General features: G+C 41.4%; 3 protein-coding genes across 6 annotated transcripts; all 3 read left to right on the forward strand.

Annotated features, from left to right (window-relative positions):
• The first annotated feature begins 3 nt into the window (after window positions 1–3).
• mrpl21 (mitochondrial ribosomal protein L21) lies at window positions 4–6628 on the forward strand. The gene is made up of 7 exons (XM_064313629.1): window positions 4–240; window positions 762–819; window positions 4063–4148; window positions 4631–4794; window positions 5132–5184; window positions 5752–5855; window positions 6491–6628. Exons 1-7 carry the CDS (start codon window positions 144–146, stop codon window positions 6553–6555), a joined length of 627 nt encoding a protein of 208 aa, XP_064169699.1. The 5' UTR covers window positions 4–143; the 3' UTR covers window positions 6556–6628.
• A 976-nt stretch (window positions 6629–7604) lies between these two features.
• On the forward strand, window positions 7605–17525 carry LOC135242523 (cytochrome P450 2K1-like). Of its 3 annotated transcripts, XM_064313625.1 has the most exons (11): window positions 7605–8208; window positions 8639–8708; window positions 10074–10277; window positions 11508–11667; window positions 12316–12465; window positions 13050–13207; window positions 13634–13819; window positions 14386–14527; window positions 14673–14854; window positions 15116–15257; window positions 17219–17525. In XM_064313625.1, exons 3-11 carry the CDS (start codon window positions 10083–10085, stop codon window positions 17404–17406), a joined length of 1503 nt encoding a protein of 500 aa, XP_064169695.1. In that variant the 5' UTR covers window positions 7605–8208; window positions 8639–8708; window positions 10074–10082; the 3' UTR covers window positions 17407–17525. The 3 variants fall into 3 exon arrangements, with proteins under 3 accessions (XP_064169695.1, XP_064169694.1, XP_064169696.1); XM_064313624.1 differs by lacking the exon at window positions 8639–8708 and having other exon boundaries at window positions 7606–8208; XM_064313626.1 differs by lacking the exons at window positions 7605–8208; window positions 8639–8708 and having other exon boundaries at window positions 10026–10277; window positions 15116–15253.
• Window positions 17526–17618: 93 nt separating this feature from the next.
• Window positions 17619–24705, forward strand: LOC135242524 (ras-related and estrogen-regulated growth inhibitor-like). Of its 2 annotated transcripts, none has more exons than XM_064313627.1 (4): window positions 17619–18905; window positions 19177–19233; window positions 19376–19449; window positions 21144–24705. In XM_064313627.1, the coding sequence occupies exons 1-4, from the start codon at window positions 18794–18796 to the stop codon at window positions 21876–21878; spliced, it is 978 nt and encodes a 325-aa protein (XP_064169697.1). In that variant the 5' UTR covers window positions 17619–18793; the 3' UTR covers window positions 21879–24705. The 2 variants fall into 2 exon arrangements, with proteins under 2 accessions (XP_064169697.1, XP_064169698.1); XM_064313628.1 differs by having other exon boundaries at window positions 17619–18896.
• The last annotated feature ends 297 nt before the right edge of the window (window positions 24706–25002 follow it).

Raw genomic sequence — 25002 nt, forward strand, 5'->3', positions numbered from 1 at the left:
CAGGATCAGTGTATTCATCCTTATTCCCATCCACAACTGCATTGAATGAAAGGTAGACACTGATTTAGCATCAGGACTGGTTCGCAGTCGCTTATAATGTACACAGGCATACAGGAGGTCAGCACCAAATTCGATGTTTGAAAATGGCGGTGACTTTGAGGAACGCACTCAGAGAAGCTCTACAATGCGGTTGGAGATTTCGTGGAAACAAATTTCCATCGCCACTGCAAGCGCATACTGGTATGTTTTGTTTTTTTTTTGAACAGCGACAGAGGCTTTCTCAGGACACGTGCAGTTAGCAGTAACCGACCAGTCATGTACTCGTGTTATTACCTTGGCAGTTGACAGGGAATTTTCAACATTAACCACCGCAAACTACTATGATTTATAATTTACGGTGATGAACGTGGGTGGCTTAGGCTAATTTTCTAACAGCGTTCACCGAACGCATTGTAGTGTAGCACAGATATGTACTCACACCCAATATATACCTACAGAAGGTGGAAAGGGTGGGCACACAGTCACTCTTACACACATACCCGTGTGTTTGTAATTGAATCTTTTCTCATCCTTTTCATCTTCTGTTCACACCTTAAAATTGTTCTGTTAGATTGAGTTTCCCATTCCTCTGTTGTTGTATCCGCAATGCTGCGTGGAATCTCTGTAAAATGGTGTTAACATCATCATCTGATTGGATGAGCACTTGCAATCTCCTCTCACACGAGGCCAAGGACAGCAATGCAAATGTGTATGTTTTCCAGGGTTCCTATTACCAGCTGTGGCAGGTCAAAGCTCTCAAAGCATCACAAATCTCCCAAGGTAACTAGTTTATATTACCATATAGCATTTTTGACAGTTAACCAAAATCATTGTGAATGATGTCCAATTTGTTACAAAAAATTATGGTGTAAACATCTCAAAGTTGGTCAAACTAGTAGTATTAATCCCCCAGTTATGTTGCAATATACTAGGAAAATATTTTAAAACAATTTTACAGTGTCAAACCTTTTCTGATGAAATTAATGAACAAGTCTATGCAAAATGACAAAATAACTTGATAAGTTTGCAACCCCTGCCCAGCATGTTTATATTGGGATGGCAGATAAACCATATGCCAACTTATGGCTTGGTCGGGTATGCACCATATCTTTACAGCACTGAAAGTTTGGCACTTTTCAGGGTTTCCTACAGAAATTACCAGACTCTCAGTCCTGAAGGACATTAACTTCTGTACCTTCTGACCGCATACAAACACAGAATTCAGATACAAATTCACACATCCACACAAGAAAGACCAAAACTTGCAATTTTGCATTTTTTCCTTCTTCCTGCTGATTTTGGCATCACAAATGCTCCAGTCCCTCAATCAGTAATTCTCCCCATTGGACACTGCGTACTATTACCCCCCTTTGAGAAAGTGGTGTTGTGCCTATGAGAGAAACATTGTATTTCACAAGAGGAAAACTTTACTCTGAGGGGGACGGACAAACAATATATAAAATGGGTTCCTGCTTAGGGGTTCCTACTAATGTTATACTTTGCAGCAACATTTCCTCACTTCCAGAGACTGAGAAAATTAGAAATATGCGTAGAAGGCTGAACACACAGGGGGATTTGGGGCAAATCCTTGATCAGGGCAGTGAATTAGGAGGAAATACCAAAAAATGAGGACATCAGTTCTTATGATCCCAAGAGAAACAGTCGTGTCAAAATGGCCAAACAGAATGGTCCTCATCCCCCGATGTGTGCCAGGCAACATCAGCTGCAAATAATAGAGAAGTGCCAGTTCCTGCTAGGAGGGCAGCAATGCGCATTGCAGATATAAAGCCAGCTTTTCAGCTGGTCGTTTGTGACTACATGGAGAAAATAGCTCTAGAAATGACTACCCTTAGTGGGAGGCCAAACACACAGAGACCACGTTTATGTGCACATCACACAATGTATATATATATATATATATATATATATATATATATAGTGGGGTCCAAAAGTCTGAGACCACATTGAGAATCTATAATATTTTCACGTAAACCTGGAAATAATCAGAAAGTTTGAGGATTCAGAAACATTTAAAAACACAAGAAGTTATTACATGTAAAATGAAGAAGAAATATTTAAGATTATGCACTATTTCTAGGTCAGCAATCAAATTTAAGCAAATTTATACTTCTACTATTATACTACTATTTATACTAATACATTGTACAAAAGGTCAGATTTCCTTGAGTTGTATCACTTCCATTGAAACATGCGTTCAGATGACAGGTGGATTTGATCTACTCATCAGAGGCTTGTTCAAGTAACTCAACTTGCAACCAGTGTTCACCTGTTATAAATATGGCTGTGCCTCAAGTTTCCAGCAAATCATTGCTTACTAAGTAGCATTGTGATAGTGGGAAACATGAAAGTGTCAGAAGTCAAATTGTTATTCTAAGCAAAGAGGGGCTTTCTCAGCGTCAAATCATGGCTAGACTAAAGGTTTCTAAGAGGGCAGTGCATGGAACTCTAAAACGCTTTGCAGAAACTGGATCAGTTGTATCCAAAAAACGATCAGGAAGACCAAAAATGACCACACCATCAGAAGATCAATACATCAAGCTTAGTTCCCTGAGAGATAGAAAAGCAACTTCATCACAGATACAAAATTTGCTAAATAAAGAACGCAAGACTCCAATCAGCAAAAGTACTGTCAAAAGAAGGCTGTCTTGTAGTGGTCTCAGAGGACGAGTAGCAGTTTCTAAACCACTTCTCAGGAGGGGAAACGGGGCCAAATGCTTGGGGTGGGCTAAGAAATACCAGCATTTCACAGTGGATGACTGAAAAAAAGTCCTATTTACTGATGAATCCAAGTTTGAGATTTATGGCAGTAACAGAAGGGTGTATGTAAGGAGACGAACAGGAGAGAGAATGATACCGCAGTGTATCAAACTCACTGTGAAACATGGTGGTGGGAATATTCAAGTCTGGGGGTGTTTTGCCTACTCTGGAGTTGGACACCTGCACCGAATTGACTACACCCTGACCAAGGAGAAGTACCACTCCATTCTTCAGAGACATGCTATACCACCCTGGTTTGCATCTTTGTGGAGAAGGATTCATACTGCAGCAGGATAATGACCCCAAACACACCTCAAAGCTTTGCAAGAACTACTTGAAGACCAAAGAAGTCCAAGGAGTCCTGACTGTAATGGACTTTCCTCCACAGACACCTGACCTCAACCCCATTGAACATTTATGGGGGCACTTGAAGACTGAGAAAGCCACGCATTCTGTGACATCACAAGAAGCTCTTTGGAACATTGTCAAATCATGCTGGGATAAACATGGGTCATCAGGTTATTCACAAACGTGTGGAGTCCATGCTAGCTCGAGTGCATGCTGTCATTAAAGCAAAAGGGGGACATACCAAATACGAAGATATTCTGAAGTTCATGTACATTTTTCAAAAAATTGTTAAGCTGATATTATCATTTGTAATGAAAGAATTAGTATTACATTCAAAACAAATGCAAAATAGAAATATCTTGACTAGTGGTCTCAGACTTTTGGACCCCACTGTATATATATATATTATTTAAAAAAAAAAAAACATTTAATGAAGAGGAAAAAGCTGCATTTGTCAACATGATCCCATGACAGAAAAATTTCAAGAGAATGTAATGTATGTCTACATTTTACCATTTTACTTCTTGAAAATGTTCTTTGAATGCAAAAACAAGTCAATAAACGTTAGGGAACCATGATCTGTGATCGATTAAATAAATAAGTACTGATTATATTATCAGTAATTGAGGTAACCATGTTTATGGAGAAAGTGATTGTTTTTAAATTAGTTTTGGATGATTAAACATCCACTGGCTCATATGGACCCATAACATTGTTGCTGTTCCTGATCATTGAGCATAACTGGAGGGTTTAAATAAGGTGACACTTTTTTCTTTTATTTCTATGAATAACCCTTGCATCATGAGGAAAATCCTGTTGGGATTTGTCTCAACTAGCTATATGAAAAATGCATGATGTGACTTTGATCATTCTTTATCGTTCCTTTTTGTCGAAAAGCCGTGTCCCAGAAACGTCTTTATCCAGACCGCCCTGGCCAGAGCTTCCCATCATTGACCACTTGGAAGAGGCAAAGCGACATCAAGGTTATTTTTGTGTTTCCTTTGGGGAATTGTTTTTAGGCATTCGCTATACTCTCTAGTCCAGAAATCTGTTATAGTTTAGGAACCTGTCTCAAGCAGACATTTCAGTTGGCCTGCTGCATACTCAGTTCATCCTGTTGTGCAGGTGTATATCCCAGCTTTATGATTCTTTTTGTTTTCAAATAAGTTTCAAAGCCCAAAATGCAAGATGGTGTTGTTGTGTATCATTAAACACCACTGCCATCGTGCAGACGTTTAAATCATTTGCCCAACAAACTGAAAGCTTTCCAGTGATGTTCGGCTGCAAAAAAAAAAAATTAAAAATCCCAAACTCTGATACCACCTTGTGTTTGACAGCTGTTTACATTGCCAAAATGGTGGTCCATTCTGCTCATGTGAATACCTTACCATTAGGAATCTGAACGTTATGCTACGGTACGTTCGTTGTCTTGATGCTTGTTTGCTTCTCCCCCTTCTTTTTTCAGCGGTGGTACAGAAAGTAAGCAACATTCTCACATCACGGGATTACGGGAGGCTTTTCGCAGTCGTCCATTTTGCGAGTCGACAGTGGAAAGTAACAAATGAAGACTTGATCATCATTGAAAACCACATAGATGTCGAGTGTGGCGAACGAATAAGACTCGAAAAGGTGTCTTGCCTATTCTTATTGTTTGTTTGTGTTAACATAATGGGTGTTCAACTCCAGTTGATAGATGGTTTGACCATGGTAGTTAGGTGGGGCTCACTTGGTACAGACTGGTCAGAGTAAGCTTATAAATGCAGGTGATGTCATTAGCCAGCTATGACCATGCCTACAGCTGTATGGCACAATTGGCTTCACAGCACCGGGATACAGAGGGCTTAAATTTGAGCTAATGTCTTGGTAGCATACCCGCAACTTGCTGCCTTCAGAATATTTAACCTCTTTTCCACATTGATTAAACACCCCCTAATTACTCGGTAATAAATATGTTTTTTATTTCCAGGTACTGCTGGTCGGTGGAGAGGAGTTCACGCTAATAGGAAGGCCTCTTCTAAGGTTTGTTCATTGTTTGTTAAATCTCATTTATTAAATCTGATCCAGGAGTCCTCATCTGGGCCCAGAGGCATCCAGGGTTATATTACAAAAGAAGGAAGGTTTTATATTTAGACACTTCCTAAATCTATGTGTAGTCATTGTATATCAAGTCTGGCGAGGTACCCAGACAGTACCTTCAAGGACCCTCAGGGGTCTGCGGGACCCTCTGTTGAAAACCTAGGAGGTATAGGGCTGTATTTGCACCGCCAGTGTTACCCAAATTAGTTTTTTTTCTGAAACACACCATGAATCAGAATGTCTGAATAGCTGCATGTGTGTACAGTATTTTGTCAGCTCACTGGTATTGTGTAGGATTTTTTAACAAGTAAATTAGCTTGTAGAAAGTTTTAAACCAATGACTTAAACTAAGTTCTTAAAGCCAGAAAGCCGCAGCTGTCTTAAAGGAGAATTTTATCGTTTATAATATCTGTGTGTTGTCCTTTGTTCTTAGTGTAGCACTGACACCTGCCATAAGACCCTGCGATTTTGACTGCTGTGCATTAACCCCATTTCCGCCCCCGTATGTAGCCGAGATCTGGTCAGAGTGGAAGCCACGGTTATTGAGAAGACCGAATCCTGGCCCAGAGTCCACCTGCGCTTTCTGAGAAGGCACAGATACCAAAGAAAAAGAAGTACGCTCATACCACCATCTTTGTTTTGCCTGCTGTGTGTATTTAATGCAAACTTAAACTTAAATTTTAGTGAAATTATGAATAATTATAATGATTATATTATAATAATAACAATGCGTGCATTTATGTAGCGTCTTTCATACATTAATGTGGCCGAAAGCGCTTTACAAAAAAGTTATTAAAGTAGAAAAGGAAGGTAAGACAAGAAAATTTCCCAAACAGAATAGAAAATGGATTCAGTCAAATACATTTTCACTTGGGCTTAAGTGCATCTCATCTACATTTTGGCCACCAGAAGATGGTCACAGTTTCCCCGAAGGATTCTTCTCAAAGAAATCTACCATGCACATACTGTATGTCGCTTGGGATAAAAGCGTCTGCCAAATTGATGATATGACAGCCAGCTACAGTTAGAAATTAAATATAACTTAAGTGTGATCCACAGTTTCTTCCAAAGGAGGATCACAGAAATGAGAGAAACACATTTATAAGATTTTTGTTTGACATTAATTTGCTCCATTAAAACAAGTTCAGGATTTTGTAATATTGTTTACATGGCAATGCAACCATAACTGAATTGCCAATTTGTGTCTCTGTGAAACTGATTCTTTTCTTTCTTTCCTTCTCTTTGGCAGTTATTATTCAGCCTCAGACAGTACTTCGGATTAACACGGTTGAAATTGCCCCCAACTTGTCCTGATTTCTCATTCTACTAATACAATGTACATTTGCACAGGGTTGTGTATGATTAATATTAAAGTTGGATTTTCAAAGCTCGTCTTAATTAACTGTTGTCATTTCATAAATGGGCCTCAGCTTGACAAACAATGCATTTATATAGTCTACCATTATATTATTAGATTTATTTTGCAGATTCTCTTATCCAGAATAACTTAGGAAAGAGAACATACAATACAGTGGAAAATTATTTTTGATACTGTCAGATTTTAAGCATGTTTGCCTATTTTTCACATTGAATTTTTCATACCTTTTGTGAGTTGGAAGGAAGCCTACAAGAAAAATTCTGTATGTTTTCATCTGGGCCCGGCCTGGCAATTGATCCCACTTGGGTATTGGGGTCTGGCAAGGGAATTTTGATTGGACGGGAACTGAAGGTTGGTGAGCACCCCAGGATTTTATTCAGGTTTGTTTGTTAAATAAACCCCCACTCCTACTCGTTGTGTTTTTGGATTGGAATACATAAAGAAAGGGCATTTATAATGGGGCAGTTATAAAGAGTAGTTTGGCCCAGGGTTGTCCGTGAAGTGTATTGTGACAAAGTAAGCTTGCTTACTTAGTGTGTTTAACTATCTGAAATATATTTTAATGTGTTTATAACAAAACTATGTATGTCACTTAAGGTGAAAAATGGAAAGGTACTGGAGAGGAATGACCTGAGAAAAGGAAGAAAACAATGTGGGCAAAGCGGAACTGGCCACAGGTGTTTAAGAATGTCACGAATGCATAAATGTGACTTGAGAGAGATACTTTGTAAAAGAAGTAAATCGTAGTTAAAAGTAACTTGTCATGTCTTGATCGATAGCGTTTGAAAAGTGCATATACCAGTGGTCTCCAACCTTGGTCCTGGAGAGCTACAGGGTCTGCTGGTTTTCATAGTGTCTCTGCACTTCATGAATCAATTAGAGCAGTTGATTACACAGTTAACTCAACTCACCTGGTGTCTTGGGTCTCAATTGGGTACTGATTTTAAGGTGAAAACAACCAGCAGACCCTGTAGCTCTCCAGGACCAGGGTTAGAGACCACTGGCATCTGTGAATAATATCAAAAGAGAACAAGCTGTTCTGATAAGGAGCAACACCTACACCCACATACATACCAAGACCTGTCTAAGGGCCGTTGGAAAGATATAAAGGAGAGAGGTGTAAACAGAAGTTTGAGACTCTCTTCTCGAACTCTGAAAATTAGTGCTTGAACGGTTTCTCCTATTTGGCCAAGTTGTAAAATTTGTATTGCTAAATTATTCTGTGACCCGATTAAATTATTTTCCTCCGTTGAAGGTAAAATCCACGACAGTATTGTGACAATTGTTTGTGAAACGTGCTATACAAATCAAGTTTGACTGACTGATATTGATATGCTACCATCGTTGTGAATTGTTTCTTGGTAGACCCCAACGATACCTATATCGGACTCCGTGTCTTTAATCATAATTGAATTAGGCTAATTGTTAGTGGCACAGGTAGGCCTAGGGCTATATTCACCTACCCTGGCTTGATTAATTTACTCCTGTAACGGCTGGAAACAACCCCACAAATCCCGACTCGACTGACTGCGTGCTTTCAAGAGCATGAGAAGAGCAGTCGTGTCAACAACGTGCGTGAAACGATCCAGGTAAGATTGTCCTACACAACCGCTACATGTTAGCTTAGTCTTCACTGTGACATAATGATTATTTTTGTTTTGGGCCTTCGTGTCCTTTAAATGAGTTATGTTCGCTACGTAACGTTCGCTCGCGTGTCTACCTCAACTTCTCCCACTGTCACATGTGCATTGGGTAAATAAAATTTACGAATCATAGGTTATCTCCTGTGAATTTAAGTTACGACTACTTTTCTGTGCTCTTCGAGGCGATACTCGCTTGTAACTGAAGTACGCTACCTTATGCAGCTATTTTTGTCCACATTTCATACAGAAGTGATGCTGTGAGAGTCGTGTAAACTACGATTTCTATTCAACCCCGCTCAGTCTGTTAAATTGGACTGTTTTAAGGCAGTCTTGATTTTAATTAACAGTAGCCATGATCAAAATTGGTCTTTTAAAGAATACCTATGGATATGCCAAATAAAGGTTGATTCGATTACGAGTTGGCTACAACATTGAAGCTTCGTAAAGTAAGTCCATTTTAAAACGTCTTCCTTTTTGCCTATACTTCTCGCTTTTTGTGAAAATTAAGCAGTCTCCCCCCCCCCCCCCCCCCCACCTTTTGATTCGTTAAGCAGACCTGCCAACCTGCACGGATTTTGTGTACCAACCACGCAATTCTTGGTCAAAATAGGCAGGTACGAAATGCCAGCTGAAACTACGCTATATATATATAATATAAATTACAGAAAACAACCAATTAATACAAAACAATACCGTACATTTATTCGATATTTGAACTACATCCCTCGGATTGAACCAGATGCTACGACCTTGTGCTTGTGGTTCTGTAACCCCTCCCCGACCCACTTCAGGTAATTTGGCTAAAACTCTAGTTACAAAAGCCTACTTTCCTAGATAATTTTTCAATTGCATACTATTTTTTTCATTAGGCCTATATGATGTATGCCTATATAAACTGATTCAGTTATTGCTAAAGAGTTATTAGAATCAGCTGGTTTAGTGCATGGTGGTGGAACAAATACATGGTCAGTCTTTTTACTCTTTGAAGCTGGGTTACCCACCTCTGGTTATCAGTTTGTATAAGCGCACACAATGAAATATGAATCATGAACAAATTGTTTTAAGCAGGTGTACTCAAACTTGACTTGAATATATCATAATATAGCCCAGTGCAGTGCAAGTGATATTTTAGAATCAGGTCAAATTATACAATTTTACCTGATCACTTCAACAGTCAAAACTAGAATTATGAAGAAAGGCTTGTGTGTGCGTGCCAAGCGAAGTGGAGCGAAAGCATGTGAACTAAGTGTTACACTGACACTTGTGGTATTCAGAATATTTTCCTAAGGTTGGCAGGTCTGGTTAAGCATGATATGACCACATTCTCATTTTTGTTCAGTGGCCTATTGAATTTTAGAACTAATTGGATTTCTGTAATTGCTGCCACACAATCCATTCCAATTAAAACAGATTGTGATGTGATGCAAAATTGCACCAAAAGCATGTGTGGTCAGTTGCAGAATGATTCAGCGTGTCTATTTATGGGGTAAGGAACCAAATCATATGGAGAGTAAAATGTATAATTATACAATTTCTATATACAGCACTTTTCATGTAGGCCTGCATGTCTTGTAGCCCAAGAACGTGTGAAAATATGCTTTCAAATAAAACACTTTAGTAAAATGCATTATATATATAATATATACGCACACACTGACAAACATGCGGTAGCTGCTGTTGAAGCTTTGTTTGAATATAATCCTCACCCTCAATGAAAAGCAGTGACCTGGCTGAAGTATTAATGTGGCGTGGTGATGTGTGAGCTAAACAAATATGTTTGCCGGAGGGTAACCTCCACCTTCTCCGTTCAGAGGTGTGCCATGGTTGTGTTGGAGCTTGTGGCCCAGATCCCCCTGCCCTTGATGCTTTTTGGGGTGGCATCTCTGCTGTATGTGCTCTACCTGTTCTCTTCCACCCCTGGGTGTGCAAAATGCCCACCAGGACCCAGACCACTGCCCCTCCTTGGGAACCTGCTCCATCTGGACCTCACAAGGTTCAACATCTGTACCCATGAAGTAAGGACCAAAATAATATGGAGTGTAAAATATATTTGTACAATATACAGCACTCTTCATGTAGTTTTTCAGCATGCATGAAAGTAAGGTCTAAAATAAAACAAATGGCTAAAATGCATTTTTAAATAAAAGAGATGGAAGGAACACACAAGCTTCATTACTCCATATCCTCTGGGGTGAAAAGAGACCAACAGAATAAAATAACACATGAAGATCCTTGTCGGTTACAAGGTTTGCTTGTCCAAATAATTTGGAGCCTTAGAACTTGCTCATGTTCTCTTGCCTCCATATTTTTTAACCTTTTACCACCCACCCCCCTTTTTGTTCTCTCGACAGTATCTTGATTTGGATTAGGCTAGGTTTCTAATAAAACAAAGTGACTATATTTGTTTGTTAGACCCTTGTGGTGAATAAGGATATGAAGTTTTCAAGATTTTATTACATTTTTGGACCATACATTACCAGGCTGCTTTGAAGGTCGGGAAACACCATATTCTAAGATTTTACTTTGAAAACTCTGCCGTAAATAGTACCTGGATTGTATTTGACAGGCTTTTTTTTCCTTCTTTTTTTTAAATGACTGTGGCAAACACGCCTGCCACAGGCCACCGAAGTGGCTTTCTTTGGGGCCCTCCAGCACAGAGACACAGGGAGATGATGTTTAAACAGTCCACATTTATTCCACGAGGGTTTGGCAAGATGTTACAGCCAAGTGAGCAGATCTCAAACACTGTCATGACAGAGAAGCTCCTGATGTGGGTGGGGATGGCAGATTTAACCTGTGCGCAGTGATTACCTCACTACGCACAGGTGCAGCCACTCCTGTTCCTGGGTCCAATTAGCCTGGCCAATTATCTAATTATTAACCAATTATCCAATTGGCCAGGTCTAATTAGCTTGACCCAGGGCAGGTGTGGCTGCTTAAACCAGCCATCCCCACACCACAATGACCATGACCGAAAAGACGAGTCTAATCTTTCAATACATATTACATATTCATTCAGCTTTTCATAGCGCTAGGATCCTGTGCTAATTACAAAGCGCTAGCGTCCCGCCAGCAGGACAGTGGGTGGGAAAAGGTTTTAACCCCCCTCACACTCGCACACAGACGCACACACACACTCTCACACCGCGCGCGCGCGCACACACAAAACAAAAATATGTGGAATGCTGGCTAGGTTGTATTTTCAGCTTGCTGTTCAGCCCTAATAATAATTTTGGTCTCTCCAGCTGTCTAAGAAATACGGATCTGTGTTCACTGTACACCTCGGCCCAAAGAAAGTGGTCATCGTGACGGGCTACAAGGCAGTCAAACAGGTCCTCTTGAGCCCCTCAGAGTTCCAAGAAAAGGACATGCTTGTCATCTTTAGAGAAATGTTCCATGGACAAGGTATACGATTGACATGTTTAACTACTTGTGTGCTCTGCAAACATAGTGCTCAGGAAAACATTTTCTTACTTCAAGCTTTGATTTTTGAAATGAGTACAATTGTACTTTTTAATTATTTTTTAAAGCAAGTTTGGCTAGCTAACTTGTAAAAATATGCGCGAGAGTGAAACAACATGCATTATAAAGCGACCATCTATAAAACAATACGTGAATAAAATCTATACATAGATGTAGTGTAGATGCTCATCAGGACGTGGTCACACCGACTGAATACCACTTTTCCTAACTATGACCAGTGGGTCAAGAGTCCCTGTACTGTGTTATGCATTTGGCCTCAGGTGACTAGCCCTTACTCTGTACCCATTGGCTGGCCACTAAGGGCCTGCCATCAGCTCAGAATTGCAGCCGTCCAATAGCGGCCAGTCTCTGCAAGGCTGTCCAGATGACGATGAGCCGTTAAACTAATGTAGCATAGTTGGGAACGGTTCTGCAGCTAGCCGCCTGCCATAGTGGTGATTGGGGGAAAAACGGTGTTCGCCAGTTAGCTTAACAGTGGTCCAACACTGCTTCCTAGACTGCAGTTCTTTTGCACGGTATAAAAGTACGCATGCATTCGTTTCTGTGCCTCATGTTCTTCCGCTCTCCCAGGTGTTCTGTTTGCCAATGGAAAATCCTGGAAGGCGATGAAGCATTTCTGTCTTGGCAGCCTGCGCAACTTTGGAATGGGCAAGGCAGCAGGGGAAGAGGTGATAATCAAGGAATGCAACCACTTCATCGAGGTACTGGAGAAGTTTAAGGGTGAGAGAAATGAGCCTGGATTCAGTTATCATTTATCCTTAATTTCATTCAAAGGTAAATGAAGGTCTTGTGTTTCTAACCAAAAAAAAACCACACTGAGTAATGGTAAATGGACTGCATTTATATAGCGCTTTTATCCAAAGCGCTTTACAATTGATGCCTCTCATTCGCCAGAGCAGTTAGGGGTTAGGTGTCTTGCTCAAGGACACTTCGACATGCCCAGGGTGGGGTTTGAACCGGCAACCCTCCGACTGCCAGACAATCGGTCTTACCTCCTGAGCCATGTTGAGTAAACATACATGCAATATTGGGAACAATTGTATTAAAAGGTAACATGTAGCTGATCAAATTTGACTGTTGTGAATCAATTAAATTGATGTACATCAGTCTGTTTGAACCAGCATACACAGGGGAATCTTCAGGACCGAGGTCAGGAACCACTGTGACAACTGAGTATTTCATATTGGGGTGGTTTTAAAAAAAGGGGTGGTAATGCAAGAAAAAGTGTCTTGACTTCTTGAGGGGCGATAATGGGACTATTATAGGGGGGAGAACTCAAGTTTTGGCTTGTTCTCTCTGTTCAGGCGAGCCTTTCGACGTCGAGCTTCTGGATGCCTCCGTCTCCAACATAATCTGCACCATCCTGTTTGGCGACCGCTTTGACGACGCTGACCCCACCTTACGGGAAATGCTTGCCTATTTAAAGCAAACTATAGACTTGATTAGTTCTGCTGAAATACAGGTACTCGCCTTAATCGTCCTAGTGTAAAAAAAAAAAAAAATAAATAAATGTTGGCTTTGTGATGTTAGGACACCCAAGTGGCAAAGTTGTTTCCTCAGGGACGGTTCCTCGGTTTGCCGCTAAATTGGTTCCTTTCGATTATACGCCATGGCATTCACAGTCCCCCCCCCCCCCCCCCCCCAGTTGTCTTTACTGAGATACATCATGAAAGAAGAAATCTGTTCAGAATATTTTGAATAAGTGGGTGTCTGCAAACACTATTGCAGAGCTCTGGGAATTATAAAATGAAACCTGCTTCTAACCAGTACATTACGTTCATTTAGTGGATGTCTAGTTGAGAATTTAAACAATATTGTTCTTAATATTCATATCAAGAAGGGAGTTAACTACAAAAATGCTTTTTTTTTTTTTTGATGGTTACTGCAGCTGCACAGCGTATTCCCGTGGCTGTCCTGGTGTGGTGGTCTGCTACTGAGAAATCGGTCCGAGGCACTGAAGAACTACCGATTCTGCACTGAGAAGATGAAGGTGCTGGTGGGGCAGTTTAAGGACACTTTCAGCCCCCAGGACTGCAGGGGAATTGTGGACGACTTCCTTTTGCAGCAGCTCAAGGTAAGGGCCGAGGGAAATGGGGCCGGGACTCGGGTGACCCTAGCCCTGTTTCATCCTTGGCCTCGAATCTTAATTACGTTACGCTTATTCACAGACGGGCATCATGTGGGGCATTATCAGTAGGGAAAAGCCATGCAAATTCAAACGCGTGCACACGTCTCTACGTAAATCATGCAAATTCAAAAATGCGTGCACGCGTCTCTACGTAAATCATGCAAATTCAAACGCGTGCACGCGTCTCTACGTAAATCATGCAAATTCAAACGCGTGCACTCGTCTCTACGTAAATCATGCAAATTCAAACGCATGCACGCATCGTGACCTTGTTCAGTTAAATCGGGCGCTGCGAGTGGAAGAGAGACCTTGCACCGGCACACGCGCTTCTCGGATAAAATTACGGCCGTCGTCCTGCGGTGAATGCACGGTGCGTTTGCCGCGCGTTGAATAATGCGCCTTTCAATTAATGAGCAATGCAGAGCTAACCGGTTTCATGCATGCCCTCCACCTAAAGCGCTTTGGATAAAAGCGCTATGTAAATGCAGTCCATTCTACCTGTTCCCTTCCAGGAGTCAGACCAGCCAAGCTCCTACTTCTCTAACGGCAACCTTCTTGGTATCGTCCGCGACATGTTTGTAGCAGGGACGGAGACCACTTACATCAGCCTGGTCTGGGGTTTGATCCTGATGGCCAAGTACCCCGATATACAGGGTGGGGACACGCAAACACAAATCCATACATGCATACACACGTGCAAGTATACCACTTCCCTCTTGCAAGTTGGGAACACGGATTAGAACAAGTGATTTCAGCAATGAATCGCTCTCGCTCTCTCTGCCTCTGCCTCTGCGTATAGACCGGGTTCAGGAGGAGCTGAGCCAAGTTATTGGGCACCGGGAACCTCGGCTCAAGGACCAGAAGAACCTACCCTACACAAACGCTGTGATCCATGAGATCCAGAGGTTTGGCAGTCCCATTTCCATGATCACTCGCACCACCTCCTTTGATGTCACCTTCCAGGGATACCTTATTGAGAAGGTTCGTTCCCTTCCCCTCATGTCCGTTTCCCTGTCCTCCCTCCTCCCTTTCTCTCTCCCTCTCTCCTTTCGATTTAGTCTGGTTTAAAGAGATGTTGTGGAACAAGGCTCCACACAGCCTTTCTTTGTGCAGTGCATTTTTATGATGTCTGGCACAGTAAGGATTCCAACTGTCCAAGCTTTGAATTTTTTTTTTTTCCCTTTTTCCCCCCCCCCCTTCCATTTTTAAAAATGCTTGGATGTGTGTGTGTGTGCACCACAGGGAACGAAAACGCTCCTGTCCCTGGAATCAGTGTTGCGGGATGAAGATGAATGGGAGACCCCCCACAGTTTCAACCCAGGCCACTTCCTGGATGAAAAGGGCTGCTTCACCAGGAGAGATGCCTTACTGAACTTCTCTGTGGGTACGGCACATGCACAGCAGAGCGCATGGCAAACCTCTGTAGTCATCAGCCAATGCAAGAATCTGGACTCCTGACCACAGGTTTTGATTCTTGGGACAGACACACTATTCAGCATGTGCCAAGGTCTGTAGGCTTACGGTTTCACCAGGAGGTCAGTGGTGAATGTAGAGAGAACATGAAGGCCTAGAGTACGTACCTACAGTTACAGGTACATGTAAAGGGTACATGTATTTCCATTCTCTTTCTGCAACTGCATCTGTAATGCTGTTTTATGAAGGGACTGATTGTCTCCCCTGTAGTTTTACAGTAGATGCTTGGATTATGTATAATTGAAAGGGGCTGTGATACTCTTTGTCCTTTGTAGTTGTGTAAAGGTGCTTAAATTCCCTCCTCCGTAACTATAGAAAAGGCCCATCTGCGATTCTCTCTCCTGAAAAGACATCAGGATTATCCCTTTTAGTTGTAGTTTTCTGGGCTGTATTAAATTTTGGCCCTGTATGTGGTCAGGTTCTGCTTTGTATCTCTGAACCGATACTCCTCAGTTTTGGTTTTCAGTGCTTTAAATTGCAGTGGGTCTAGAACATGTAGTACTTTTCCCCAGTATACACAGGGGGTCAGAATGTGTGAGTCTCCAAGCAAAGCCTCTATACTCCACCGAATGCTTGTCCCATCTAATGTAGTCCTTATGACTGAGTGGGCCCCCATACGTCACTTCACTCCATACGACAATTTCTTGGATTACGCAAAGTCAAAGTTCCTTCTAACTGCATAAAGAGTCTCTGCAGTAGTGTTAACCAACCCTGTCCCTGGAGATCTACTGTGCTAGGCATTCATTTCAACCCTAATTTGGCACACCTCTCTCAAATGGGAGCTCAGCAAGCTTGAGCTGTTGAATGAGGTGTGATTTGTTGGAGTTCAGGTGAAAACCTTCTAGGGATGGGCATTTGGATGATTTTCTGTGCTCGATTACCCAGGCTCATTGATATTCACATTCTATCAGAATGTCCAATACTTGTGTTTAGGAAAAGTCACAAAGAGGGAGGCATATTGATTTTTATGACTGCTGGTTTATCAATTTTCTGGAAGTGACAACGGTTAGATTGACCGCTGTGGAAAGGTCTGTTAACTGCTTTTTAACTAGGCTAATGTAGCTACCTTGTAAATTCCAGGTTTCTAAATTAATGTTAGGTAGGCCCAAAGATCCTCTACTGACATACAATTATCAGATTTATTGTGTATATCTCATTTAGATATGTGTTTCTTTGAGCCGGAATATGTTTGGATGCATGTATCTCATACATTTATATGCGTTATCAGTTACTCATAACACACAGTGTAAAAAGAAATATGTTTGAAAACTTTTTTTTTTTGAGTCTCAAGTTACTCACGCATACAAAGCACTGTCTATAAATCATTAATTCAAACTAATTGCAAAATCTAGGCCTGCAATTAAAAGTATTGATATTAAAATGAAGCCAAGTTACAAGAAACAATATACACACTCTTGGCTCACACAAATTAAATGAGCTGTATTCCAAAGCAATGCTACCCAATGTGATGTGTCCTAAATTATTTCAGGTAAATTGGCCCCATGGTTTTACATCTTGGCATCTGAAGAGAATGTGGTCATTCAACAGGAGCTGAGGAATTCTATTCAGACAGGGCAGCAGATGCTGTCTTATGAGGCACAGTGGCCTTGAAAGCGTTTTTGTATATCAAAGTCTAGCTCTTCTAATTTGGTTTCTGGTCCCTGAACCATTGCAGTGATTTTTAATTGGAGAAATTGATGTTAAATTTAGGTACAGAGTCCGCATATAGCCGCAAAATTGATGTGTTCGGCAGTCGTTTTTGGTAGAACTGAGAGCAGAATGCTAGGCCTCTGGGCAGTGCGTCTCCGTCTCCCTTGCCGTCTCTTTTCCACCATGGTTGTCTGACGTGTTGTGGTTGTGCGACCCTCATAGGGCACCGGGCGTGTCCAGGAGAGAGCCTGGCCAAGATGGAGCTCTTCCTCTTCTTCACCTTCCTTCTGCAGAGGTTCCGCTTCTCGCCACCGCCAGGCGTGTCTCAGGATGCGCTGGACCTGAACCCAGTCGCGTGCTTCGTCAAAAAGCCCTCCACACATCGGCTTTGTGCCCGGACCTCGGCCTGAACCTCTGGTATTCTGTGCCTAACCTAACCTAATAAAATCTTTCACGTTTGTTATTGTGAAAGTTTGCAAGACAATCTCGTCACGAGCATCTGCTTGATTTAATAAATGCATACCCTCCACAGCTAAGTTCTTTTCTCCTTATTGCAGGATTCTTCACTTTCTCGTACATGGTGGTCATCAGATTATTTTCTAGGCTGCTGTAGCTACCTTGCCCCCCCCCACAAGCAATTTGCAAACGGGAGTGTAAAATATGTACACAGAGCCGGCCCTTCTACTAGGAACTGTGCCTAGGGCCCCCAAAAGTCTAGGAACTGTTCTGTATGTAAGGCTGCTATTGACTATTGCGCAGACCTGTCCTAGCAGGGTTGGGGTTATTTCCTTTTTAGTTCTGTAAATGCAGGCCAGTAGCTCCATAGAGCCATGCACAATTGGCAATGGTTAATATCTGAAGCACATTTTGTCCTCTGACGAGCATATTTGGAAATTAAGAAATTTGATTGACTTCCCCCGTATTTTAGCCTGACAAGGTAAACGCTATGTTTGACCACATCTAACTAACAACGTATTATGATGAAAATTAGGTGGTTTGAAGTGTAGATACTAAGTTAACAGCTGTTAGAGAAAGAACTGGCCAGCTGTGAAGTCATTGCAGAAAAGGGGCCTTCTTAATTGGGCAGATACCGCAATATGACATGGTAGACAGCAACTTTAAGGACAGTAGCTCTACACAAAAATTGATATCATAAATATGAAACGTATGAAAACTCTTGAATTGAGAATTATAACAAAATTAAGAAATGTATACATTGTGGCATTTCACAATTGTTTTTTTCAATCATCTATTTATTTAATTTAGTCAGAATAATTCCTTCCATGTTAACCAGGATGACGCCTTGAAGTTTTAGTGCAGTAAATTCATAATTAGGAAAATCTTGGACTCACGCCTAAATATCGACGTCACTGTTCTGATGTTTTGCTTGAGACTTTCCAGAAAGTGAAAACGTGCTCTTTAAGGTTTACAATATCTGTATTTTGCTAATCTTTTAGGGTCTGTTTTGAGACCGTCAATCATCATTATAGGCTACTACAATGCCCGGTCACATTATCCTTGTTTTGGAAAGGCCATTTGTGTTAATTGAACACATATTACATGCTAAAGCTTAGTTACAAGCCGTCCAGCCCCCCCAACTGCTTCTTCCGCGAAACGGTTCCGTTAAGTCGAGGAGATTCAGAACTTCAGACCATATGCCATTTGTGGTAGCGACGAACGGCGCACTCTCGTGATATGTTAGTTCACTCTATCCATACACCAGCAGGGGAATAAACTGTTCATATTTTTGGATTAAAAGCCAAGATCGCTCCGAAAGCCTCATAATAAAAATGAATAATGATGACTACAAACTTCACATTGCCAAGAACTTTGAGGAGAGCCGGGAGTTTGGTCTCCCCGAAAACAGTCCGTATAGTGATTTTGGGACAAGCAGCCGTCGGTAAGACAGGTAAATAAAATGAAATATAGGATAATTAGAAAAAGGGTAGTGTATCATTACAATATTTACACCTGCATTACCTTAAAATGCTTATAATTCTGAATGACGCTAATCTTGTTGTTTGTAGACTATTACTACGAAATTAATACGTGGTTATGATCATAGCTATTGCATTTCATTAGCCTATATTGAAGCTGATTTCCTACAAATTTTGCAGTTATATTGACCGGTTATGCTGTAGCCTACTTTTCACGTATAATTTACTCTGTTCCTACTGCAGCATTGACTGTCCGATTCATTACCAAGAGATTCATTGGCGAGTACGACCCGACCCTCGGTACGTGTTTACAATTCATCTTAAAATGTTCGTGTTGTTTAAAGTGTGGATGTGGCATTTTTAACTGGTATCGGAGTAATCGTTAAATTGGGTTCAATGTAAACTTCTGGTTTAATTTGTTGGTAAATGTATTCATTTGCAGAAACAATTTACAGACATGACCTGTCTGTAGGTGGAGACATGGTTCGTTTTGAAATCCTCGATACAGCCGGGCAGGTGAGAACAACACGTCGTTTGTTTCTTTCAACCAGTTCCGTCCTTACAAATATGTCCTCAATCATAAATTAAGCACAGTTTTATATACTGTGCCATCTCCTAGCTTATGGTAGGCTTGAAAAATAGGGTAATTGTTAAATTACATGTTTTCTATGTGGTGAGTCTAGTTCAAAGAGTCATTTAGATATTTTTCATTGTAACCTTGTTATATACAGGGTTTCCACATTTCTTGAAAATTCATAAAATTATAAATAAAATTGCATTATAATAATAAGCCTGCATTGACTGTGATACTATATCTCCCCTTCAATGCAGTTTGCCAATCAGTTTGCCATGCTTTGTTTAGGCCTATATCTGATATATAAAATGGCCCCTGTAAGCCCTTCCCTACAATTTTGCCACTCTGAAATGCCAAATAAAAGTCTGGTCCATTTAATAAAAAGGAAACCTTGTGTTGACAACACCCACATCGCTATTGCTGCCTCTTCATTTCGAGGGATAAGCTGTGAGCTGTCCGTCATTTCCCAGGCATTCAGTTCAGTTCAGCACTGTCCTTTTGTTGCTACCATTGAGAATTACAAGGACTGGGGTCAGCCTCAGCTTACTGGTTCCATGGATTCCTATGGGATCTGCTCATTAGCGCAAGAAGCCAGTTCATGGAGGCTACCATGTTTGACTATGGGGCTTTTATTTGGTACCAGAGTGTGAACACTGGGTACCCAAAGAGTGAAAAAAATCTTATTCAGAAAAAATATTGGTCCCTGGAGAGTAATTAGTTCAGCGTGAATAAATTTTAGAATTTAAAAGTATTGTCCAAAATGGTGTAATTCGGCTCGGTAAATTCATAGTTTTGAATGGATTTTAATGGGGAAATTAGCTTTTTGGCACCAGAGCCTAAATAAACTGCAGTACCTCCAGCGGTAACCACTGGCATCTGCGAGCTGCAGGGTTAATGTCAATGCCTGGTCCCCTGGTGATTACAGACATGCAAGGACACAGACACAGCTGCTGCCACAGTGGTATCCTTTAGGTGGTGCTCTCTCTTTTATTCGCTAGGAAATTCGAGGCACCATAGAAGAGGACACCGATCTTGTAATGTCACATTGCTCCCCAGGCTTCAAAACGGCTGGCTGGGTATTTGGGGGTATAACTAGGCCCCCAGGCCCTTGTTGATATGTGATCACCGTGACTGCAGTGTTTGTGTGCACATTTTGTCTCAACCCGACCCCTGTGTACACGGGTAGCGCACCTAGATGGAATGATGCACCTTTTATGCCTGTAGATGCCCCAGGTGGAGGAGTCAAAGTTGGAAAACTGCCAGATGTATAAATCTGGGAATAATAAATATGTAAATATTTTTTCTGAGTCCTCAGAAAGCCACCCGACTGACCTGCCAAGCAGTGAGCACGTTATGTCATCACGTATGGTGCGGCACCATTTTCAAAAGCAGTGTGTTGGGAAAGCTTTGTAATGACATGGGCCAAGGAAGGACTGGCCGGGAATTTGAATTCCCCTGTTCTTTCAGCCTTCTTACTATCACTTGAAAGAGTTTTTTTTTCTTCTCACGATTATACTGTAAACGGATATGTTAAAAGGATTCCTACAATTTAATCATTTTTCAAAAGTCACAATCTTAATATTTTCCTCCTCTCAGCTTGTAAGAAGCTGGTTTGTTTGTGGTGTTATTCTTCCAGGAGGAGGATGCTCTGCTGATTGAGGAGAAGATTAAGTGGGGTGATGGCTTCGTCATTGTGTACTCGGTGACAGACAGGTGTAGCTTCAACGAGGTCATGCGGCTGTGTTTCCTGGTCAACCACGTTCACTCCGCAGCCAGAAAGGGCAATGCGGAGCCTCCGCCCATCGTCATTGTTGCCAACAAGAAGGACCTGGAGTTTGACCGCATGGTGACCACAGAAGATGGGGAGAACCTATCCAAAGGCCTGAAACTGCGGTTCCACGAGGTTTCTGCTCGGGAAGGCTGTGACGAGACAGCGGCAGTGTTCCACGCACTCTGCAGGGACATGGTCCACCTGCTCAGCTCCTCTCCCACCTCCTTCAGGAGGCGGGCCATCTCCAAGCTGATGGAAAAAATCCCCCGGATCCATTCCAGTACCACGCTGGGCTCCGCCACCGCTTTGGGCCCCACCTCCATGTTGGGTCCTACCGCTGTGCTGAGCTCCAGCTCCATGTTGGGCCCCACCTCTGTGCTAAACTCCACCCCCATGTTGGGCCCTACCGCTGTGCTGAGCTCCAGCTCCATGTTGGGCCCCACCTCTGTGCTGAACTCCACCTCCATGTTGGGCCCCACCTCTGTGCTGAGCTCCAGCTCCATGCTGGGCCCTACCTCTGTGCTGAGCTCCAGCTCTGTGCTGGGCCCCTCTGGTCACAGGTTCAGCTTCAGCTCCTTCAGAGACTTCCCACAGGATTGAAAGCAAAGGCCATGCATTTGGAATACAGGAGCACTCAATGACAGGAAGAAACCATTGAGTTATATAAGCTGCTCATCGAACGCTTTGCTCTTCACTCTCAGGCCTGACACTGCTAAAGAAAGAAATTTCTTTGTGTCAGGAAAATGAACTCATTTGCAGTGCAGTTCACTCCCACATGAACTGTTTTCTACAGTGAGTTAATTCAATAATGTCAAATCAAATCACATCTCTATCATCCCCCATCGAATATTGCAATGGATATGGTTACAACGGCAGAAAAAGGCACTGAAGGACTCACTTTTTTAAAATGCCATTTAATTTTATCGTTCTTTTGTCACAGAGATTTTAAAGTGGAACCTTTGCTGCATCTTCCTCGATCATAGACTTCCGTTTCAAATGAAGCCTTGTTGAACTTGTCTGATGGACTAATCAAATCTGCAAAAAGACACTGTTTGTAGAATCAAAACATGTTTCATGGTAAGCAAATGAAAGAGAAATATTTTAGAGTGATCTGTCACTCTCTTCTCACTGCCACCCAAGATAATTTCAATCTGACGGAGCAAAACTTGCAAACTGTTTGCAGAGCAAGAGATAGCCTATACAAGGGAATTTGTTTGCATTTAGAGGATGTAAAGGTGCAACATGAGCAGTCTGTGGCTCCTGATTCTACAAGTGTTCATTTTAAGGTGACGGTTGTATTTAAAAAATAATTATCTTGGGTTGTAATGTACTGATCCATTTGAATGACATTTATATTAGTGTATTATGGATCCCCTTGAAGTGACATGCATAAAAAATGTTTGGACAATCCTCTGAGCAAGATATTTTGAGCTGTACCATGAGCATGAGATTACTTGAACAGGGTTACTCATTTCCTGTTTGTAAGATGCACGCATCTTAACGTCAAATTACAGCTTGCATAGCTATTGAGCAATTTATAAAATTGTATGTCTTATTTTTTAGTCCTCATGCCTCGGATATGTTAAAATGAATGGCATTTCAAGTGGGTTTTTAAAATCAAGAAAACCATTTCACTAAAAAAGATTAGTAAATGTGACTTTACATATGAAGTGTATCTGCATTGCAGCATCTGTTAGTGATCAGTTATTCTGGAAGACAGACTGCACTCAGTATTATGGCTAACATTAGCTATCCTAGCTTGATTGGTTAGTACATAAATAATGATCTTAAAACCCTAGCTAGCTAAATACAAAAAATGATTCATTTTATTTATAACTCAACCAAGAATTTGTTACTGTAGTTGTAGCTCAGCTATCTCTGTGGTATATTCTTATTAGCTTATTAGATATTGTGGCTAAGTTGTTGATGGAACAATGCTTGTCTGGTTGCCTAGGCAAATAAGCTGATGTAGCATTCTCAGCTGAAAAGCTGAAAACATGCATTGGCTAATATGTTTTCCTTGTATGCAAAACCCAAAATATATACAGGCCCTTTTGTATGTATGCCCTTCATAAGCATGCTTGCAAATTTCTAATGCTCTTCACACAAACATTAGTCAGCAGACGTGCTATGCAGACTTGGGTGTGACCCTCCTCCTGTCAAGTATGTGTGACTTTGGACAAACCCTGCGTTTGTGACCCAGTAATAGTGGAGGGAATTTCGGGTTTGTGCAGGAGTGTGCTTTTTGGATGCACAGTGCTCTTTATATGTTTAGATTTGAGCTGCTCGGCGTTGTTGGCCCCAGACATAGTCCTGTGCGATTTACGGTGGCTGTTTTGTTAAAGTTAGATTGAGATTTAACCACAAGGTGATTTAGTTTTTTAATGCGTCACTAAAACTGTGTATTTATTAACCTCATCATGGTGGCCACCACAGGCCATAATGACACTCTGTCTTAGAGAAAGTAAATATGAGTCTTCTTGTAATGTGATCCCAAATAATATGCGAGTTTAATTTAAGTAATTTGTGCAGTTTTGATTGCAGTACATATTTCACAGACGGTTAAGTTAATGTGGGTCTTTGATGATACAAAGAGAGCCTTTAATGAGTCCCACTGGAACAATTCATAGTTATTGAAACCAGATATCCCACCACACAGGTAGGTATCCTTTGTATAGAAGAGGCTTTGTGTAAAATTGCTTTGATGTAAGGAGCGTAACCTTCAGTATATCTTCTTCAGTTGTTTCAGACCAGTTCACTTACTGCTTGTGTATACTTATTTCTCCTTTATCTACCAACTGCTTTCACTGAAATGACTAATATATTTTAAAAAGCAACTGGAAGATATTCTATGAGATATAAGCTCAATATTAAATAATACTTCTAATATTGTTCAACTCTCTTATACCATGGTTCCAGACTTCCTCTCTCCTTGTGTAAAACAGGAAGAAGCAGATTATCATTATTTATGCTTTTTTTCTTGTTTTGAGTGAGCTTTTCCTGTAAGTGCTTGGACTGTCTCACAAATCTTCAGATTGTGTGTCCTAGTGGAGGCCTGGGAGGAGCCAGGGGAAAAATACCACGGACAGTGATCCAGGGGCAGCTCCAAACAGGAAGCAAGAGTGCAGTTCCGGACTATTTTAATATGAGCTCGGGAGAAGACCGCTACCACTCAGCTTCAGAGTTCTGAATCATCTCAAAGATAGCATGAGTTAGAGGGTGTTTTTATACGAAGTCTGTAAACTGATAAAAATTGAATCCTGTTACTGCAGTTGGTCTGGATGGCATTGGTCGATATTGCAGTGTTTTTTTTTTTTGTTTTTTTTTACATGTTAGGTTGCTATCGGCAATTGTGCTTTTATTGCATTTTATTTATTCATTTTTTTATCTGATGACGTGAGAAAATTAAACTTGTTCACCAGCTGCATTTAGTATCTCTTGTAATCTCTCCTTCCCTTTCGGTGCCTGCTGGGGTGGAAGATAGATAGAACACTGAAACAGCCCGGGCACAGAGGCCCCTTTAATGAGCTATGGGAAGGAATGAGAGGGGGAGAGCTGGGAGAAGGAAAAGCATTGCTATAGTACTGCAAAAAGTCCAATTTGGGCTATTAGGTAGCAATCAGGTGTAGTACATTAGTAAAGTGTGATAAATGATTGACAAACTGAATATGTAATAGTGTGTGTGCATGCCTGTGTGCGTGCGCATGTGTGTTTGTGTGGAAGA

This window comes from Anguilla rostrata, chromosome 16 (assembly GCF_018555375.3).
Source record: "Anguilla rostrata isolate EN2019 chromosome 16, ASM1855537v3, whole genome shotgun sequence".
NCBI lineage: Eukaryota > Metazoa > Chordata > Actinopteri > Anguilliformes > Anguillidae > Anguilla > Anguilla rostrata.

Excerpts from the sequence above, each read along its gene's own strand:
- mrpl21 (XM_064313629.1), top strand. The coding sequence starts at position 144 with ATGGCGGTGACTTTGAGGAACGCACTCAGAGAAGCTCTACAATGCGGT. Across the intron at positions 4,149-4,630 it reads AGAGGCAAAGCGACATCAAG|CGGTGGTACAGAAAGTAAGC; the intron begins GTTATTTTTGTG and ends TTCTTTTTTCAG. Across the intron at positions 4,795-5,131 it reads AACGAATAAGACTCGAAAAG|GTACTGCTGGTCGGTGGAGA; the intron begins GTGTCTTGCCTA and ends TTTTATTTCCAG.
- LOC135242523 (XM_064313625.1), top strand. The coding sequence starts at position 10,083 with ATGGTTGTGTTGGAGCTTGTGGCCCAGATCCCCCTGCCCTTGATGCTT. Across the intron at positions 11,668-12,315 it reads AGAAATGTTCCATGGACAAG|GTGTTCTGTTTGCCAATGGA; the intron begins GTATACGATTGA and ends CCGCTCTCCCAG. Across the intron at positions 12,466-13,049 it reads GGTACTGGAGAAGTTTAAGG|GCGAGCCTTTCGACGTCGAG; the intron begins GTGAGAGAAATG and ends CTCTCTGTTCAG.
- LOC135242524 (XM_064313627.1), top strand. The coding sequence starts at position 18,794 with ATGATGACTACAAACTTCACATTGCCAAGAACTTTGAGGAGAGCCGGG. Across the intron at positions 18,906-19,176 it reads AGCAGCCGTCGGTAAGACAG|CATTGACTGTCCGATTCATT; the intron begins GTAAATAAAATG and ends TTCCTACTGCAG. Across the intron at positions 19,234-19,375 it reads CGAGTACGACCCGACCCTCG|AAACAATTTACAGACATGAC; the intron begins GTACGTGTTTAC and ends ATTCATTTGCAG.